This window comes from Convolutriloba macropyga, unplaced genomic scaffold (genome assembly GCF_964194025.1).
Source record: "Convolutriloba macropyga unplaced genomic scaffold, txConMacr16.3 SCAFFOLD_2635, whole genome shotgun sequence".
NCBI classification, from domain to species: Eukaryota; Metazoa; Xenacoelomorpha; order Acoela; family Convolutidae; genus Convolutriloba; species Convolutriloba macropyga.
Window position 1 is genome coordinate 3,378 of NW_027449197.1, and position 21,305 is coordinate 24,682.

Genomic DNA, 21,305 nt, shown 5'->3' on the forward strand with positions numbered 1-21,305 from the left:
ATACAGAAATTAAGCATTCACAGTAGCCATTAAAAAATAAACAGTTTTGAATTTGACGTTTGCAGAGTATAACTTGCATGTAAACAAAAAAGCTTTTAGCCAAACGATTTGTGAAACTTAGAGCGACAATTAGCTAATTCGTCTGAACTAAATGCTTGGTTTTTTTTCCTGAAAGCATCTAACAACCATCCTTTATGCTTTTTTATAAACTCCTACAGCTACAAAAAGTTATAAGAGCGTGTGATAAAGTAGAAGTAGCTGTCACGGCACTTAAATCGCCATGTTTGTCGTTAATGCGTATCTTAATTCAGCACAAATATAAAATTTTTAATGAATCAGCATTTTTTGTCTGCTCTGTTTTAAAGTTCTGTCATCTAATGGGTTTCAGGAGAATGTTTTGTGCCAGAGGAATAAAATTTTGCAGTAAATTGTGACTAAATTTTTGCAGTTTACAGGATCAAAAGAATAAATTAGATTTGAAAATAAGCAATTAACAGATTGAAAAGCACAAATAATTTTATGCCCAAGTTCAAATCGAGAAAAGCAAGAGGTTTACAAGAGCACGGTAAGATATTAAAATTTAAACAGATTTTTTTTTGGAAATCATAAATTTCGTTCTTTTTTTGGGTAAACATAGAACTTGATCCCGACGATAGTTGTTTTTTCACCATTTTATTTTTTTTTTGTTTTTTTCACAAACAGAAGTTTTTTGCTGTTTGCTATCGGGTTTTAACTTTGCAAGCACGAACAAAGAAAAACGCTCAGCCTGCTTTAAAATCATTACGTCTAATTTGCGGTACTGGTCGGATTACAAGCCCTTCTCCAATTTCATACATGAGTAGTACTTTGAATCTTTCTATGCTTCCGCTCTTGTTTCTCTTTGACTTCTCTTTCTGTCTCGCTGCTCGCTTTTGTCTTCAAAACTATCAAAAAAATTAAATTTAAACCAAATTTCACATTGCAGGCAAAATCAATACTGGTTGTTTTGCGTGTGTCTTTCTGGGCCAATAAATTTAGTAAGGCACTCTATGATCTCGTCCCTTTGACTCCCTTTCACTAGCTTCAGCTTCTTTTGCCTCAAAACTACTGAACTGATTATCAGATGTAGGGTTTTTTTGAAACCAGAATTCAAATCAACGATATCGCTATTTCAATATACGAATCATTTATATTCTGAGCTACGACAGAACTGGGGTCCGGCGGTATCTGGAGAAGATTGTGCTACACCAAAACTGTTCTCCCTCTCTGGGCTTAAGCTCAAAAGTAATTCGCTGTACTCGTCATCTTCCCATTCCACATCGTTGCTATTCCAATCAGTTTCATGGATAGCATAATCGCCAATTTCATAATAACCAAATGGGAAGATTTCATAATAACCAAATGCCATCGGGTAGGATATAGCGCTTGTTGTCAAAAGCTTATAGACATTTCTTTTGTAGTAACTGTCTGCAACCTATGGGTGTCGGTGGCAACCCTTGTGTTTTCTCTGACCGCAGGATGTTTCCAATGCGGAGAGTAATTAGGTCGACGCTACGAAGTTGTTTTCGTGAGGTCCTCGTTGACTGAAAGTTTCCGACAACTTAAAAGAATGAAATAGAAATAGTAGTTTTTTTACGATTAATGAGGTCGTATGTAATTATAATACTAATTAACACTATCCAGATGACTACTAACCAATTAGGAATTTTATACAACTAACAATTTCATGTTTAGGAGAAACAATTTACTTTTTGAGAGAATAGAGTAAAGCTTCGGCATCAAACAGATACCGATTCAGTAAAACAGTTGCCGGCGAATTCGTCCCTGTATTTGATAAAGACTCTTTTGTTACTCTTATTGTAAAAAAACGTTATGGGGAGGGTAAATTGAAAAATTGCAATGGCTCAATACTGAATGTGTATTTAGTGCTGACACTGTATAGAAATCTTAACTTTTTTTATTAGAGGAGAATATCCGTATCGCTGTAAAGAAGGACAGTCGAAGTTGGGGTGCCGGACATTGTAGTGGAACAAATACGTGTTGTATGTTGCCAAATATACTACACAAACGTTGGGAGTATTCCAATAATTGGATTTCGACCGTGTGGTTAGGGCTGCTTAATTATCCCGAAATTATATAGCGATCGAACTCAAAATTGGATGTTACTCTTGGCGCATGATCTGCATCTTGTGAGATTGTTGCTTTACTTTTGCGTAGTTTAGTTTTACAGTTTTTACCATACACTGCTTTATCAGTTTTTAAAAATTCGCCTGAAATTTTTTTGTGGCAACTTGACGCTTTTCACTGTTCAGTAAAATGTATGGAGACAACCAGTTTTGTTGTCAAAAATGAAGCACTCTTGGATCCTTTTGATTATCAAGCCCAGTTTGACGTAGCGTTTCAGCAGTTTGTGCTGGAATACACATCTCCCAAAAGACATTTGCAGGAATTTTTTCATTTGGAAGAGGGGAGATTGTGCTGTTCTTTCAATTTGATCTGGTAATCGCCCAACCACTCGTCTTCATCCACGTCTTTTATGGGCGTCAAAGGAAAATCACGGTGCTTATCATGAAGACTCGGTTGGTAAGAGAGATCGAACTCCTCTACAAAGTATCCAATGCTAGCATAATCGGTGGTGTCCAAAATCTCTTGAATTGGAATAGCTCTTTGAACGCAACGACCGGGATGTTTATTTTCTGCAATTGCAGTATGACTATCAAGGTTATTTGCGGTGACACAGAAACTCGAACTAGATTCCTCCGCCCTGTCATGATTACGAATTAATGAGTTGCTTGCAGTAATGCGCCGATGGTCAAAGACAGATGTGACTCCACCACCAATTGTGGTTTCAATCATGTCCAATTGTTCACGTTGAGTTGATAATTAGAAATCGGCTTTGTAAATTCTTGGTGATGCCATATTGGACAGAGTGAAGAAGTGCTTACAGTCTAGCTTATACGTACCGAAACTACACGGTCGATGGACTTCGCAAAAAATGTGAGTAGTGCGCAATCTAGTTTCAAATACGAGCAATGATAGTTCTCGAGTGTTCCACAGTTCAGAAATTCCCACATCGTGCGTGCATGTTTCAAATCAGTCTCCCTTACCTTCACTGCCCCTCCGGCCAGAGTGTTATCTCACTTGCTCAGTGGTGGGGCGACTGGTGTCATAGAACTCGGCATGATCAGTCACATAGCAGTAACTGTAGTAGCCTTTTGGTTAAAGTAGCTGAATGTTATCATCAGTAATTGACGAGAACACTACCTTCGTTATTTGAGAGCGGTCATCGAGTAAAAGTTCAACAAGTTTTTCCAGCGAACTAATCATCTTGAAGGAGTCTATGAATCAAAGATAATCGTATACTTTCACTGTTTTTTCCCTTTTCCGTTAAGAAAGTGTCATTAAGCACACAAAACGTCAACCGCATAGAGTTTTCGTCAGTTGATGGTATAACGCTAATGGTTATGGTTGGTTCACATTTTTTCAGTGCTAGGCAACTGTGGTGCAAGTCTTAATTTGATTTTTTCGACCTACAACGTAAATTTTATTTGTCTCGAGCAATTGCGTTTCTCAAGTGCCCATCCCAAGGACTTACCAATATAGTAGCAATGGTCCAGGTCAATTGTTCTGTGGGTCTTCTGAAAACGGTTTTTCTTATATCCAACAGTGCGTAGCGTTAGATTTCCCTAAATTTCGTCGGTCGCCTTTGATGAAGGGTGCTTCCTTTTCCGCTGGTAAATATCTCTAGCTAGTTCATAAAAGTTTTGGACAAAAGTTATTCATGCAAGCAGGAAATCTGTCTACATGATGGAAGATTGGTCTTGTTCCGTGGTGATCTGTTACTGTTAGCGCAACGCCGTGTGGTTCGTGTATCTCCTCGACTTGTGTGAAGGCTTTGTCAGTTGGTCTCATACAGACAAACACAGGTCTTAAAAACGACTCTAAATCAAATAGATAGTAAGAGAGAAAAACCATGTAGCAGACGGGTTTCTGGACTTGTATGGGTTGTTTTCACTTGACCGCATATGAATGACAGCAAGTGCATTTTTGCAACAATTCCTGAGATTTACGACGCGACTTTTAAGGCCTTTTCGACTAATTTTGTAGGATAATCTATAACCAAGTCCTCGCGCGTAGCGAATAACCTTTACAAGTTGTAATGAGGACGTAGTGTTGCTGGTCACCATCATACAAAAAAATTATATCCATTACAAAATCTCAATTTTAGGACAAATTTTTCAGCGGGAAAACTGGCGGTTGATACTTCAGATTGAGATATATCTGCAAAGCCCATGATCTTAGAAAATTGCCCAAAAATTTTTAAAGGCCTGGTTGGTTTTATGTACTTGGTGAAATTCTGTCGGTTGAAGAATTTTGATTAATTCTAGACTTATTTGATGATGCAGGTGATAAGCCGCCACAACGCAACACCTGAAGCACCCTCAGTCTTTAGGTTGACTAACATTGAGCAGTGCTCAACAATTGGCTTTTTTGAATGGTAGCGCGATGTATGATCAACCATGAATTGGTCTGAAACGTGCGGATTTGAGATCGACTATGAGAAGTTCTTTACTTGACCAACCACATCCCAACGGGTCGAATGATGCTAAAAGGCTCATCATCTTCTCCCCCATTTGTCTATACGCTTCATCCGACAGTCCGTTTGCGCAGACTGGAGTCATCAGAGAGTTTGCGTATATATCAATACGATCATCTTCTGGTTTATCTGTCTCATTATACAGAAATTTGGGAAGCCACAATTTTGCACGCAGTGGAATTTTTTAAGGCCCCTGGGACAACTGTTCACTAATGAGAGCGTCTCTTTGGGGATTTTGTATCCCCATGAAGTTTTCGAGATCACTGGACTCTTCGGCGGCGCCTGTTGACTCAGACGTTCTCAGCACACCATTGATGCACTTTCCGACGGAGTGACTCTATGCTGAAACTGTTCACGGAGGACGGGTAATTCATGAACCGAAGTCATATATTGTACGTATAGAGGGCCATCGTTGATTCCGATTAAGCAGCCTTGCCAGCAATTGGTAAACCGTTGGTGTGCAGTTTTCATGTCTTCTTCGAGCAAAGAAATCTTCCACCAAGTAAACTCACACAATGAGCATCGATATATAGGTAAACCAAACTCATTAGGATGGAAATAATGCTCATGCTTGGAGCGATTTCCTTTTGGAGTCTGAATAGAATAACAAAAACGACACTGCAAACCCATTTTTGAATTTCTAATCTTAGCAAGAAACAATTGTTTAAATTGAGTATCAACAGTTAAGCTTGGGAAACCAATGGACAAGAAACGGCTTCTCGGGTTTAAAGTATTAGAAACTACAGTCCTTCTCAGGCACCAATTTTGAAGGTATGAAATTCTGCATTATTATTGGTTGATTTTGGCGGTACAATTTGAGTCGAATTTTCTCTTATCTTAGACAAAAGTCTTTAAAATTTTTGAAATTTTTGAAAACTTTGAAATTTTCAACAAATTACACCAAGAGACTCTAGTCTGTGAAGAGTCTAATCAAATGGGCTTTACATTGTAGTTTACTCCACAAAATAATATAAGACAATAATTCAGCATGGTTTACATACAAAAAATCACACAAAATATTGCCAAAGAAACAGTTATTGAAACCAGGTGTTGTAGTAGCGCAAGGATGAGGGGCATTATAAGCAAAATTGATCCCAACATCAAAAAATATTGGTTATGTCGAACCAGCATCAACAGAAAAAAAGTTTTTCTCTCAGTCAAGTTGTTAATTGACAATAACATGGGAGATACTTGACTGTTACAATTGTCTTTTTGGAGGCTTTTTTGTTGAGAACTTTTATTAAGAAAATTTTTGCCATGTCCACGAGGATTAACAAACTGAAATGAGAAACTTCCTACCATCCTTCTTCGCGGTACCGCAAGTTCTAATTAATGGCAGATGTTATTGGAGAATGATTTACCAGATGTTTTGAAACTCGATGAAGTGGTCATTTTTCTTCTAGCAATAAAACTACTGATCAAAATTTTCAAGCATATTTCTTGGACTTAGATTAACGGAAAAAATTGTTTAAGGTTTTTCCCTTGATTACGTTTATGCTTGTTAGTCACTAGTTGGCGCTTAATATTTGGCAACATATCTCCCTACTGTGTGTTTCAAAATTGTCAGATGTTGTAATTAATTTTGTAGTTCGCTAAATGTTGATACCAGTACGTTAGTTTTTATTCCCAGGTATCTTTTTCAAAGGTCAAAAGTCAGGGCTTTAAATTTGGAAAAAGTAAAAAAAATCCAATTTTTAATACTGCAAAATGCTTGTTATAAAGGAATCAGTTGAATTGAGGCTGATGAAGTCACATGCACTATAAACTCATCTTCAGATCGTTTACATGACAGTCTCTCCTCCAAGTGGAAGACAAATGAGCTGTAATTTTGGTTGGTAAAATTTCCCGTTAATTTTTTTCATTGTCTGCGTCTACTAAGGAGATGTTCTGGACTAAGGGCTGTTATTCCTTTTAATTCCAAGACTTCATCAGTGCATCAGTGAAAGACTGTTTGATTTCCTGAAATTCTTATCCTTTTTTAACGTTTCTCACAAAACCACCAAAGTTTAGTTTTGTGCTACGCTTGTTTTTATGGCTAAGCAAAGAAACTTTGGCACATCTTTTTGGTAACTTTAATTGGTGCAGGTTTAGGTACTTGGTTTACGCGTGAGTTGATTGTGTCTACAAATTCACCTAGTTGGTCAACATAGGAGTACGTTCATTTTTCTTCAGGATAGCGGTGAATTGGTTGAATGATTTTTTTAAAGGTTGTCTGTTGTTCCTCGCAACAAAGGCGGACTTTTTTCGTTGAATGTGCTATCTGAGTGCACAAATGAATACCACGTTAGTTTCAGAGTTGTTTGAACGCTCCAAGAAGTTCTTCAAAATCATCAACCCATTTTAGATATCTTGACAGGCAGTCTAGAGCAACCAACTAATATTTAACATTGCGATTTACTTTAACATTTTGTCAACGTTGGCAAATCCATTGACCAATTTTCCTTAATATCTTTCTCATAAACTTTGATCCTTTAGAAATTTTAATAGGACTGATTGATACTTTATAGGGAAGGCTTTGTCTCCAAATAAGACTGGATTTTGCCTACAGGTAATTTACCCTAAACATGTAAGCGTTTTATGCTTCCATAGGAAGCTGGTCTTTCTAAATACAGTTGGTCAATTGTTTTTTCACGAAAAGAACGACAAATTCTTCTCACTGGTCTCTACTTTATCGAACGTTGGGATGGTTTTTTCGTCGTTATCTTTTTCCGGGACTGATTTTGATCCACTGCTGCTGACTTTTTCTCGGCTGAGGTAAAATGTTTGTTGTTTTTCAGATGAAGACTCCAAGATTTGTCAGGCATAAGTCTTTGTAATTAACAAAGTTGGTACATCGAGAGCACTCAAAACTGTCTCAAAACTTGTTTGTTTTTTGTTGGTTGCTGAAAATTACAAAAAAAGTAGTGATAAAATTTTTACGTCTGCTTTTGGTTGATATGAAGTAAATTGTTTCCATTCATTGATATTCAGTCAGATTTCATAATGAGATCAAGTCCAATTTCAGATTGCTCGATTTTACTGTTTTTCATTGATCCGAGTTCGGAGATTACTAACTCACAATTATAAATTGTTTTCAAAACTGGCTCAATCTCACTGTCATCGCTGGGTGGTTCTGATGTCTACTCTTGTTCTTAAGGTGGCTTCGTGTTTTCATTAATGTATCCCATGGATTCATTAGGTCTCCCTTCTTGCTCTGGTTTTTCCAAGTCACTCGAACGGTTTTTTTGTGATAACTGAGCCGCTTTTTATTGATGAATTGGATTGGCAAGTGTTTCGGTTTTTTCTGTTTGCTTAAAGATAGCAGGAAGGACCAATACATTAAAGATAACTGGGAAGACCAACAGATTTCGGTAGCTCAAGTTCTCTTGCAAAATTTGGTTATTCCTCTTCGAGACTGGTTTGCTTGAATTGTTGGAATTGCAATGCTATTTCATAATTTCTTAGAAATTTTTTGTTGTCGAGAACATCTCCAGTTGCAACCTGTACGGAATACTCACTAGGAAACATTATATAACTATTTGGAGCTGTCCTAATGAGTTACCTTTTTGTGCTTGATAATTCGAGCTTTCGCTGCAGCATACATACTTTTCTCTCACATGAGGATTTAGTAATAACCGCTTTAGCCTGATGAAGACAATATATAGAAACGATATTTGAGCAGTAACGTAAAACTTCAGACATTTTGGGATCCAGATCAATTACTAAGTGTCCAAAAGGGCGTAAGTGTCCAAAACCCATAACTGTTTTTTTAATAAAAATTAAGTATTTTTCAGCTTTCGACCAATTAACCTAATCTGTCAGGGTGATTTGAATGAAATGATTTTTGTTGTATTTAGATCAACAGTTGGGGATCATTTACTTGGCTGAAAAAGATTGTGCTCAATTTATAGAACACTCAGGTTTTTTGACGTCCTTTTGGGGCTAATTTAGAAAATTAGTTACTGTTTTTTTTACAAAAATTGTCAAATACCAATAGACAGTTTTCAAGATCTCATATTAGGTGAAAACTTAAACGGATAAAGAACTTGTGTTGCACTTGTTTCTACGGCTAAGGAATGAAACTGTGGCACATTTTTTTTGGTATCTCTTTTAGGTGCAAGTTTACTTTCTCGGTTTAAGCATGAGTTGATTGTGTCTACAAGATTATCTAGTTAGTCAACATAGGAGTACGTCCATTTTTCTTGCAAGGTAGCGATTAATTAGTTGAATTATTTTTTACGTTGTCTGTTCCTCTTAACAAAGGTGGACTTTTTTCACTGAATGTGCTATATATGTGCACAAATGAATACGTTTGTTTCAGATTCGTATGAACGTTCCAAGAAATTCTTTACCATCATCCACTCATACTTTTTCTTGTTGTTTATTTTTGATCGTCTTTTTGACTGCTTCAGTTGCATAGTATGCTTTCATTTGTTCCACTCGTAAATATTTTGACAAGCAGTCTGGAGCAACCAACAGATATTTAATTTTGCGATTTTACTGTGACATTTTGTCAAAGTGAGCCAAATCCAGTGACCAAATTTCATTAATATCTTTCACATAAACTTTGATGCTTTGGGAATTTTAATCGAATTGAGCGATACTTTTTAGGGAAGGCGTTGTCTCCAAATAAGACTGGATTTTGCCTAAAGGTAGTTTACTCTAAGCATGTAAGCGTTTTATGCTTCCATAAAAGGAAGCTGGTTGTTTTAAACAAAGTTGTTCCAAATTTTTTCCCCAAAAAGAATGACGATTTTTTCTAACTGGTCTCTACTTTTTGGAGGTTGGGATGGTTTTTCGCCGTTACCTGTTTCCGGGAATGACCTTGAGCCACTGCTGCTGGCTTTTCCTCGGCTGAGGTAATGTTTTTGTTCTTTTGCAGATGGTGACTCCAGCATTTGTTAGGAATAATTATTTGCAACTAATGGTACATCGAGATCACTCAGAATTGTTCATTATTTTTAGGTTTGTTTTTTGTGGGTTGCTGAAAATTACACAAAAGTAGAAATTTTTACGTCTAGTGGCTGTCGGTTGATATGAAGCAAATTGTTTCCTTCTATTGATATTAAATCAGATTTCATAATTTGATCAAGTACAGTTTCAGATCGCCCAATTTCACTGTTTTGCATTAATTTGGGCTTGGAGATTATTAACTTATAATTTCAAACTGTTTTTCAAAACTGGCTCAGCCTCACTGTAATCTTTGGTTGGTTCAGATGTCTACTCTTGTTCTTAATGAGGTTCCCTATTTTCGTCATTATTTCTCAAAGATTCATTAGGTCTTCCTTCTTGTTCTGATTTTTCCATGTCACCCGATAGTTTTCGGAAAAAAATGATAACTGAGCTGCTTTTTGTTGATGAATTTAACAGTAATTTTGAATTTAGCCTTGGTGGTCCGATGTTACAGAAGTAACGTAAAACTTCCGACGTCTTGGTATCTAGATCAATTACTGAGTGTCCAAAAGTTTGTTTTGTTGCCAACTCGTAGCTGTCTTTCTAAAACTGAGTATTATTCAGCTTTCTACCAATTAACCTGATCTGTTAAACATCACGTGGTGATTTGAAAAAAATTATGTGGGGTGTATTTAGATCAATACTTGGGGATCATTTACTTGGTTGAAAGAGATTGTGCTCAAATTATATAACACTCAGATTTTTTGACGTTTTTTGACGTCCTTCTGTGGCTAATTTAAGAAAATTCATTATTATTCAAAGTTTTTTACAAGCTTCGTTAAATACCAATAAAAATCATTCAAGATCTGATGTTAGATCAAAGTTAAAAATACAACATTCTAAAGATTGGCTCTGTTTTCCAACACATGACGGACCACAGGCAACCAAAAAAGAGACGATGAGTTTTCGAAAAAAAATTTATTGTAATTTTCGGTTAGTTAGAGCGTATCTGACTGCACAAGAAGGAAGCGAAAACCTAAATGATGCTTCTTATCTGTTGACCAATAAACCTAATCTGTTGAACATCACAGGTTGATTTGAATAAAAGGACGTGTGTTGTATTTTGATCAATAGTTGGGGATCATTTACTTGGTTGAAAAGGATTGTGCTTAACTTATAGAACACTCAGAATTGTTGACGTCCTTCTGTGGCTACTTTAAAAAATTAGTTATTATTTAAACTTTTTTCGTTAATTATCAAATACCAATAGACAGATTTCAAGATCTGAAATTAGATCAAACTTTGAAAATACATTATACCAAAGATTGGCTCTCTTTTCCCACACGTGACGGACCACAGGAATTGTCGAAACAATTTTAATCATAATTTTGTTTTAGTTAGGGCGTATATGACTGCACAAGAAAGACGCGAAAACCAAAATGCTACTTGTTTGCAATCAGGTTTCAAAATATTAATTTAATCAGCAATTGATATAGCCGTAAAAAACAGAAAGATAAAACTTTTGGTAAAAAACATAACTTCTGATCTGCGAACTTGTGAATTACAGAACCTCCGTGATCTTCCCGTGATTTTTTTTATTGATTTGTAATTTCTTCAGTACTTTCCTCCTCTCTGTCAAAAGTGATTGTCAAATGATTTTCAGGCGTTATGCAATAGTATACTATCAAATTTGGAGACAAATTCACTTGAAGTATGTTTTATCTGATCGACGATTCATTCGTTAGCCAGAAATAGAAACGTTGAGCTTTCTTTTTGGCACAAGGTTTAACTTTTTCACGTTTTCGACAACGACTATCTTGGAAATTACAAACTGGGGCGCTTTATAAGAGCTAAATTTTCGAGTTTTTGACGCAACAGTTCTATGCTTATTAGTTCTTTCTGGAGTAGTGTCCTTAAGTTCTCTGTTTTTTCTGTTCCTTTGGCATTATACTTCGATTGGGAAATCAAAATACTTCTTTGAAATATCTGATTCAAAATAACGTATGGGTAATCCGGCCTCTCTCAAGTTAAACCATGGAGAATTTTTGAGACCCAATGACGCAATCTGTTGGTTATAGGGAATTGAATGAGTTTGAGGGTTGGTCTGTATAGTGTTCAGTAGTGATAGCAAGTTGTTCTATTATGAAACCAGACTTTTTATGACGAAAACCTTCGAAGTGAATAAGAACCGGTCTGCCGTGTTAACTTTCCAACAAACTGAATAAGTCATGTGTGAAAGTTTTAACGTACAGGCAGAAAGAAACACTAGTCAGCTGACCCGGACACTCATTTTTGATTGAAAAATGTAAAACATAGGAATATCCAGGATCCTTTTCACTGTATTCAAAAGCAAAACAGGAAGATTTGTGAAGTATGGCGTGTACCTCAATTTTTTTCAAATTTTTGTAGTATTTCTCCAGCGAAGAATTATTAATATCTTTAAACCTCCGTACGTTGCAACTTCAACGCAATATCAAAATCAGATCGGGATCGAGGTAGATAGAATTCGCTAAAAATAAAAAAAGTGTTGACCATATTGAGAATTTCCTTTTGTCAAATTCTTGTAAATCTCGTTAATACTTTTGAAGTCGACCGTTGCTATAGTTGCCATTTGATCGGTGCACACATTCTCTTAATAATGATCATTTTTTTGCTAACAACTGACCAACACAGCTTAATCCCAAGTTTAGGTATCACATGATAACCTCCGCTCCTCTATTTTGTTGAAACGACTACTTTTTACCTGTAGTGTTAAATTGAAAGGCGAGGGGTAGACAGAAAGAAAAGGGAAACAAGAGTGCCGGAATAGAATGGTTGAAACAACAAACAGTGGCGGAAAGATTTCATACCGCCCCGTTTGATCTCATTTAGCAGCCACTACCTATTATCCCATGGTTGATTAACGAAGGATTAACCCCATTTTCTTTACTTAGGTTTTATTTACAACTTTTCTCATATTAGATCTAATCAACAAATAATAACCTTCAACCGAAAAACGAACATGAAAAATTCCAGATTGCAATAATAGAAGTTGCCTAATAGAAAGAAATGAATTGTAACGAAAATAAAAATGTGTTTCCTACAAAATTCCAGCGTTTGACTGAGAAGTGGCCAACACAACTTCTTAATTTATCGCTCTATATGCAAGCCAAAAGAATGTGAAAAGCCAGCTAATGATTTTATACGAAATTTCTGGAGCCGTGCGGTTTTGCAGTTTAAAAGGGAAATGATTGAAAATGCTTGGCATCGCATGATTAGAATTTTTTGTAGTCGGCAAAGTATCAATCTGCACGAAAAACTGTATGCTTTTTCAAAAATTTTCATTCGGATTGTTAGACGTCAAAATTTTTGCATCGAGAATTTGAAAAAGATATCCAAATTAAAAACTGTTAACGAAAACTCAGTGGTAGTAGCATCAACTTATTAGCGTTTAACGAAGGTGTTGACTCAAACGAAATAACAAAAATGTTCTGAGTTTTTAAATTTGATTTTATAGGTTAATCGGATTACTAAGAAGAAAACTTTTAATGTGAATTTTATTAACTTAGAATGAACTATTGAGTTCTTAGAAAGAAGTATTGCGAAATTTTCGTAAATAAAACAACTCGTATTTCTTGGAAAAGTAAATCTGTTAACATGACAGTGCAAACATTTGCGAAAGCGATTGTATTTTGAAGTTGACTGCAATATGTTTTTTTCCAGTCTACAACTGAAACTGGTTAATTCCTGACTGGTTAGTTCCTGAAATAGAAAATTATTCATGAAATCATTAAATAATATATCAAAATGGCAATAATAAAGCTATAGTTAAATTTTTCAGTAAAATATCATTTTTTTTGCGTAACCACGCAAAATTTGGTGAACGGATTGACAGCATTCGTATCACAAATATTGAATAAAAGAGCATTTCATGAAAACTTTAGATTTGATTGCGCATTTTAGTTTATCAAGACAGTACAGCACTTCAGCATCATTACAAAGTTCTTTGCACAGATTGGCAAAATATCTTGAGCATCATCAAATGACGATTAATTTTTTAAAATATATATAAGGCATCCGCTCCTAAAATAGCTTGTGCTGCCGAATTTTTGAGATTTGAAACGGAATTAATCCCCCATGTTTCTTGTTTTAATTGTGTGTTTCTGATCCCGCAATTGCTGAAAGCCGAAAGAGAGCTGCAATATCGAATTGTGTTGATGGATGGAAAATATTTGATTTTGGGCAGGATAAAAGTGGCATCATGAGGGGCGAAATTGGTGCAAATAAAAGTTTTTGACTAGGTTTTCCTTTCTTTGTGTCTTGTTCTTACTGACATTGGAATTTGGAATGCTCCTCCTATCGGTACTTTAATTACCAAGCAATAACTTTTAAAAATATAAATAAATTTTTGCCACCACTCGTTGACAAAAAACCCGTAGCAGAAAATTTAAACTTCAACTCTGAAAACCGGGAATGAACTAGGGGAAAAAAGTCATAAAATTTAATGTTAAAGTAGAGGTTATCTAATTATTTAAAACTAACTATTTATTTAAATCAGAAGATTAAATAGGCATAAAGTAAGCTGCTGGAAAGAAGACTATTATGAACACACGACACGAAATGGAACTGAAATTTTCTCAGTTAATTCCTAATTGGTTTTTAAATTGAGTTATTTGTTTGTTCTACTGTCGCAATGATTTTTATTGGAGGGTTGTAAAAAGGTTTTATCTCCGTTATTTGCTGGAGAACAATTTGTTGCATAATTTTTGTGGGAATTCAAATCTTTAAAGGCAAAACTCTACCTAATAATTAGCGAAATTAAAATTAGCTAATATACCTTCTCTCACTTTCCTCGTTAAATGAAAGATTGGGTCGTCATTATTCTCAGCGAACGCTTGTCAGCTCGTCTCATCAAAAATCTTTGTGAAACTACCAATTAATGGTAGTTCGAGATATTTGTGAAACTACCAATTAATTTGGTAGTTCGAGATAATCCGACTGAGTATGAGATATTTTGACGTTCTTATAATCTTCTTTATTTTTTTAAATTTCATTAAGAATTTAAACTATTTTCATGTTTTATTTTCAAAATTCAATGGATAATTACCAGTTTCTGATTACAAACGCCGCTCAAATATCTTTAGGAAGAAGGGGGGTGTAGGTCATAATGAAACTGCGTGGACAAAAGGGAAATTATGTGAACAGAATTAGGACGGGAGCTTTTTAATATAGAGCCTTCTATTCAGTTTGTTTCCCGATAGTTTTGTCACACTGAAGTGGTTAGAAATGAGTTACGTTTTGGATGTCAAATTTGACAATGCTTCCGATGTTCTTTTTAATAACAATTATAATCCTCAGTTATTTTTTTAACACAGGAAAAAAGTGAGGTAGGTTTACTTGGAACTCAATAACACTTGATATTGTCTCAATTTTCTGCCTGAATAATTCAAATCATCGGTTGTGATTTTTTCGGGGAATTTGTCTAAATATATGGAATGGCACATGTTCTTTTTACTCCTCAGAACTCTGTTATGCTGTTAATCACGAGACGTCTTTTCCTGTTACGCTTATAATAATTTTGGCGTTTATAAGACATTCAAATTAGTCAGTTAGATGACTATTTAAAAACTTGAAACGGTTTTAGTCATATTTTTTGCTCCTAATAGCAGCATAAACGTGACTTGCAATTGATACATTGACTCGCATATTGACAAACATTTAATTACTTATAAAAAGTTACTCGAAATTTCTCTTTCTGTTATCGCCAAGATCAATACAATTATCTTTTTTTTAAAAAAAAATAACTGTGTTGTATTTAATTGGTTTTTTTTGTTTCTCTTTTCTCAATGAACTAAAAAGTTTTTCGTTTCCTGTTTTAATTAAATAGCTTTTTGTTTTGTCATTTAAGTTTTTGGGTTCAATTTTTGTAACTAGTTAGTTTTTTGTCTGCTCTGTTTGCACTTTTCCCAATTACTTTAATTTCTGACGTCTCGGTTTTGCGGTAATTTTCAACAAAAAGCAGTAATGAACATTCAAATGATTTTGATAGTTGTTACAATTTGCGATGTGTTTATGGATAAAATGTGTTTATGGAACCCTGCACATTTCAAGATGCAGGTTTCATGTGGCCAGCTGTGGATCCACTAAAACGTTCATTAAACTGCCACATTTGCTTGAGTTCTTCAACTCTGCTCAAGCCCTAAGTGGAATAACGGCTTTGTTTTTACCATAATCCTCTCCAGATACCAGCACTCAAACCTTCAACACGTGGCGACCACCAGACTCCGATTTTGTTGTCGCTCCGAATATAAATGATTTGGGTATTGAAAGTACTGATTTCGTTCAAGGGCAGCAGAAGCCGGTGAAAGTGAGTGAAAACACGCAAAACTGAGCCAGTGTGAAATTTGGTTTTAATTTATTTTTTTTGGGTGTTTTGAAATCGAAAACAAGCGGCGAGTTAGAAAAAGAAGTTATAGGGAAACGTGGGTGGTGACATAGAACGGTTTAAAAGGAAATGGAAAGAACAGCGGTGATTCGAAAAGATCAAAAGGGAAATAATTAGCGGCGGAATGATTTTATAACGCCTCTTCGATTCCCAATTAACCGCCGCTACCTATTATCCCATGGTTAAGTATCGAAGGATAACCCGCCTTTTTGAATGTTTTACACCTATTTTTTTCAGAAGATCAGTCTTTCATCTGCAGTTCCAAATAGACAACCGCGAGATATAATTCATGTCACATTTTTGCAAAAACCTATCTTTTAGTTCGTGAATGTTTACTGTTTTAGACTCACAATCTCATTCACTGGCCTGTTTATTGCAAAGCATAGCTTCATTTTTTTACTGTGTCATCAGAACTCTATTTTTTGTACTTTTATTTATATAAAACGGCAAAATGACAAAAACATGTTTTTGATTTCAATCAGACAACATCTAACTTCATCTATCGGTACTTTTTTGTTTTTGTTTTTGGGCGTCTTGTTTTTGGGAGCAAACGCAAATTTTAAAGCAGAAATAGATGTTGTGACTGGAACAAATCAATAGCTATCGAATGCAATAATGAATCGATAGTTTGCCAACATAGTTGGTTTGGCATAATTTATAAGTACAACAATTATTAATATTTTACCCATTAAGACGAAGTAGGTGAGTTTTGTGTCCGCAGTTCTACTTTTGGCTGACCCGTTGAGGTGTTTTTTTAGTGTTTATGAATTGTTATACAAAGTATTATATTGCGCAGATGGAATAGTTATAATACAAAAAATTACTGCTCTGAAAGAGTTCTATGATGGCTAATTGCTACTTGGTATTGTTTGGTCGACTAGATAGTTTGCAGCGGAATCGCGTCTGATAGCACAATTTGCTTAGATGTGATATCTATTGTTTGTACTTCAAGACGAGACAACGATATTTTACAATCTTTTAAATTGCTTGGAAGTTAGTATTGACTTGTAAAAAGTGACCCTAGAAAGGTTTGGACATCACAACTTAGAGTTGAAAATCTTTATTGATGTCAAAAAAATTTTGCAATGTCTCCAAAAAAATTTTAAGATCTCCTCAAAAAATGTTTTTGTAAAATTTCCTGACAATTGCGAATGTTTTCCACAAGGAATGTATATAATTGGTGTTTTCAGACAAGTTTTTATGTAGCTTTCATGGAACTAATTGCCTTCTTTTTATTTAGAAAAGTACTCGTGTTTTTGCACTTTTCAAACGCTATGATTAGTTCTAGTACTTGCTCTACATTAGTTCTAGATTTGTCAACTTTTTTCAGCCTTCCTTTGTTATTGATCATTTGCACAATTCAAAGTGTTTTTTGTGGCGACTTTCATTGACGATACTTTAGATTGTTTTTGACAATTTTGAAGATAATTTAGAAGTTTGAAATAATAATTGCCCCGCTTTCCTACAAAAAATAGTCTTTTGCAGGAAGTGAAATTAAGGACACGGTTGCTCTCACTCTTTTTTATGATGATAAAGGAACAGAGATAGTTCTAACGCAATCACGAAGCAATATTTTTTAATGTAGATCACCGCAATGCTTCAAAAGTATTCGGAAACTGTTTTTTTGTTGTTTCATTTCCTCAAGAAGTCTTATTTGATTTGCATGCTTTACATTTTAGTACTCCGCCAACTTGTAGAAATTATAACAGTGGCCGATTCTCAGTGTTCACATTTTGTCACTCAATTTTCTCCACTTATTCAAAACTTGTTTTTTATATCTTCAACTTTATTTTCAGCTGACCGACCCAGTTGAACTGAGAGCTCATTTTGCAACTCTATCAGAGAGATGCGAAGCCATAGGGCAAGAAATTATTGCACTGCAACAGTCCGAGGAGTCTGAAGGGAACGAATCATCAATCTTAACAGCCAAGTTGAAGTTCATCAAGGAAATTGCGATCAACGTCTGTAACGGCTTTGAGAAATTATCAGGTACGCAAGTTGTTTTTGAATATTATGAAAACACTATGACACATATAAACAAGTACAGCTTCAAATTCTCGCAGTTGAAAAAATCTAAAATGAGATACCGGGAGACCACCCAGGCTTACTGATCCCAGGTGACAAGGAAGTAATGCGTATATGGCTACCCCCCCCCCCCCCGACCATGGTGAAAATAGTAATAAAAATGCTGAAAATTTTCAAATTTTGCTACTGTATTGGCAAATTTAAATTACTTGGCGACCAAATTAAAAATTTGTTGCCCACGCTCTGGTCCCCGAGAGGAGGAGAGGGCTCAATGTTTACGGATTTGTAAATAATCAAGTTGACTGATTTAGAACCATAGTCGGAAGATTTCGTTCGGTAACAACTCGGGAAATTTACATCCGAATACATAAAATAACGGTTTACATCGAATCAGCTTTCCTGGAAAGGATTAACAGTCAAACTAACAGAAAATTGAAAATGAAAATTTGAGACAAGAGGACAAAAAACGCATTCTTGTAATGTCCTCTTTCGAGAAAATTTATTATTACCAGAAATTTTCAAGGAGCTGATTAACAATCAAAACACATAAAAGCTATTCAATTCAATTGCAGAGCAGAATCAAAAATACGAGGAGCGAAAAAAAATGTGGAAAATTAAAATAACAATTAAAACTGACATCTTTTATAATTGATCAAGACGCTTAACATTTTCCAAACTGGTTTAATTTGATGACAAAGTTCAACTACTGAACTGCTTGGACATGTGCAAGAGATCAATTGTTTTGGTTTTGCGTAAAAATTAGTCTGCTGTTCTACCACAATTACAACGTACGTCTGAAATGTTTGTGATAGAATAAAATTAATTTTATAGTTTTTATAAACGAAAAAAAAATCTAGGTGGAGGAAAGTGTCTTGACAATTTTTTCCGGCTCCAATCCTCAGAAATTTTTAACTTTTTGCTGTCCAGTCTATGAAGGATTTTATGAAAATATACTCTTTTTTTTCTATTGAAAAGCGAGCAAAACAACTTTCATTTGTTGCTTCTGATTATTTGTTTACCCGAACAGTTGTGAAAAAGATACCAAACTGGAAACTTAAGATGGTCAAGGAATTTCTAAAAAGAAGGCATTTTTGATTCCGATTGCTGAAGCATGACTGATATCATAGATAAACTTTCTTTGTGCTGTTGAAATAAACGTTTTTCTCTAAAATTTTTTACATAGTTTATTGAACTTTAAACTATCCAATCAGAGCTAGGGGACTGTTCCGCTGTATTTTTCATTAGCTATGTGCCTTGATATTTGATTCGTCTCATCTTCCGCTCATCAAGTGTGTTTCAGGTTCTACGTTGCAAACAGAAGAAGTCGAAGAACGACTGAATATTGTGTTGAACGATGTTGCCCAGATTGAGGACAGAATACGAGAAACATTGCAACAAGACACTTTCTTAGAAGGTTTGATAGCTTTTTGACATCTCATAGTTTTGCAATAATTTTCGTGTCGATGGTGACTATTACGGCGTAAATAATACATATTTCAAGTAATGGTTAAGTGACTCTGCTTGAAGTCACTGAGAACTTCTGGCGTTTATCGAGAACCGCGAAGCGATTCGAGATATTAAGTCGGAATTTCGAAGTGACTTCTGCAGAGTCACTTAACCATGCTTAAAACACGAAACGCGCACGTTTTAAAATGACGAAAGTCAACGAAATTCAACTTCTGGCTAAGTAGCAACTTCTGGCATTTTGACTTCTGGCACTGCAGACTTTCGGCATTTTAAAATGTGCACGTGAGTGTTTTAATTAATAGCATTTAGAACGGAACACGCACGTGCAAGTTTTAAAACGCCGAAAATCTGCAATGTCAAAATGCTAGAAGTTTCCATATAAGTAGCCGGAAATTGATTTCCATGAACTTTCGGCATTTTCGATCTTGAAAGTTGCGTATTTTAAGCAAGGTTATGCGACTCTTCAGAATTCACTTCGAAATTCTTTATTACAGCTCGAATTTCTTTATTATTTACTTAAGACCCAATTCTGAAACAGAATTTTCGGATCTTTTCCGTTTGTGCCCCCAGTACGTTATGCGCCCCTAGTTACAGAGCAGGTGCCATTACAAAGTAAATTATTATGTAAAAATATGGCACGTGCGTCTGGTGGGGGGGGGGGGGGGGGGGGGGGCAAATAATATGCGCCCACTAATCTCGCACAAACGGAAAAGATTTAATTTTTCTCAAGAGCCTTTACATGAGTAAGTGCAACTTGTTTTCTTAATTAGTACTGCAATTGAATTTTTTCTGCATAACTATTTATTAATTAGGATTTTTTTCTATTTTGATCTAATTGACACTTTGTTTGCAGCTATCGCGGAAAACAATGACAGATTCGGGTAAAATGTAGGATCTATTTCTGTTTGCCCCCCCCCCCCCCCCCCCCCCCCAGCTTAGTGAGCATAAATTTTTTTATGACCCCCAGGCGCACGTGCTATTTTCTTACATAGTAACGTGCTATATAACATAATATAATTTGTAACTGGGGATCATAAAAACACTGGGAGGGGGGGGGGGGACAGAATAGATCCAAAATAAACGATTTACTGAACAATTACTTGTTGTTTAAGATTTAGCAATGCTACTGATGAGCATGTGGTTTAAATATGGATGAAGTCCTAAAATGTCTGATAGTTTTTTTCTTAGTTATTTGACAAGAGTTCGATTACATTTAAACCATGAAGTTAACATTTTTCTTGATTTTCAGTTGCTGGCTTCTGGGAAGATAAATTGACAGTAATTATACAGCAACTAGAAAGTTGCGTGAACATATCAATTGCGGTTTTATCTTCTGATGTTGCAAATGATGACGAAAGCAAAGATTGGCTAGAGACAGCCGCAGAGTTCATTGGCAATTTGGAGCGACGTCTCATCTCTTGCTGGGATGTCTGCACTGCACAAATTTCTAGGTATCTCTGTTTGCGAAAATTTTAAAATCCTGTATTATTTTTGTCTTCCCAAATTTAGTTGAATTGACCGATTGAAGTCAACAACTTCTATTTTTATTCTTTTTGTAATTTTCATTCTTTTTTGTCTTTTTGATTATCTTAAAAAACTATTTTGTTACCATTGTGCAGTTGTTTTAATCAACTTTTTTCTTCAATGATTGTCTTTGGAACTCAAAGTTTGACTCCAGTCTGCTGTAAAATTAATATGAATAAGTTGCTTGACGAGAAAACTCAACCAAAAATTTAAAAAAAAAACGTAAGAGGACAAGTCATGAAATACAGTCCAAAATAATCGATCATTCAAAGACATGATTATCTGGCTTATCAACTAACTAACTTGTGAAATTGAACGCATTCGATCGTACATTAAAAAAGTTTTTAAAAACGGCAATAAACTTATTATTTTTTTTTGAAGGGGGGGGGGGAGGAATATTGGTGCCAAAGTCATTAC

The 21,305-nt window shown here is 35.3% G+C and overlaps 1 protein-coding gene across 1 annotated transcript; it reads left to right on the plus strand.

The window, feature by feature from the left end:
* The first annotated feature begins 4,536 nt into the window (after positions 1-4,536).
* On the plus strand, positions 4,537-20,840 carry LOC142354854 (uncharacterized). Its single transcript, XM_075407208.1, has 5 exons — positions 4,537-4,699; positions 15,670-15,794; positions 17,669-17,861; positions 19,198-19,311; positions 20,614-20,840. The coding sequence occupies exons 1-5, from the start codon at positions 4,537-4,539 to the stop codon at positions 20,838-20,840; spliced, it is 822 nt and encodes a 273-aa protein (XP_075263323.1).
* The last annotated feature ends 465 nt before the right edge of the window (positions 20,841-21,305 follow it).

Excerpts from the sequence above, each read along its gene's own strand:
- LOC142354854 (XM_075407208.1), top strand. The coding sequence starts at position 4,537 with ATGAGAAGTTCTTTACTTGACCAACCACATCCCAACGGGTCGAATGAT. Across the intron at positions 17,862-19,197 it reads CGGCTTTGAGAAATTATCAG|GTTCTACGTTGCAAACAGAA; the intron begins GTACGCAAGTTG and ends AGTGTGTTTCAG. Across the intron at positions 19,312-20,613 it reads ACAAGACACTTTCTTAGAAG|TTGCTGGCTTCTGGGAAGAT; the intron begins GTTTGATAGCTT and ends CTTGATTTTCAG.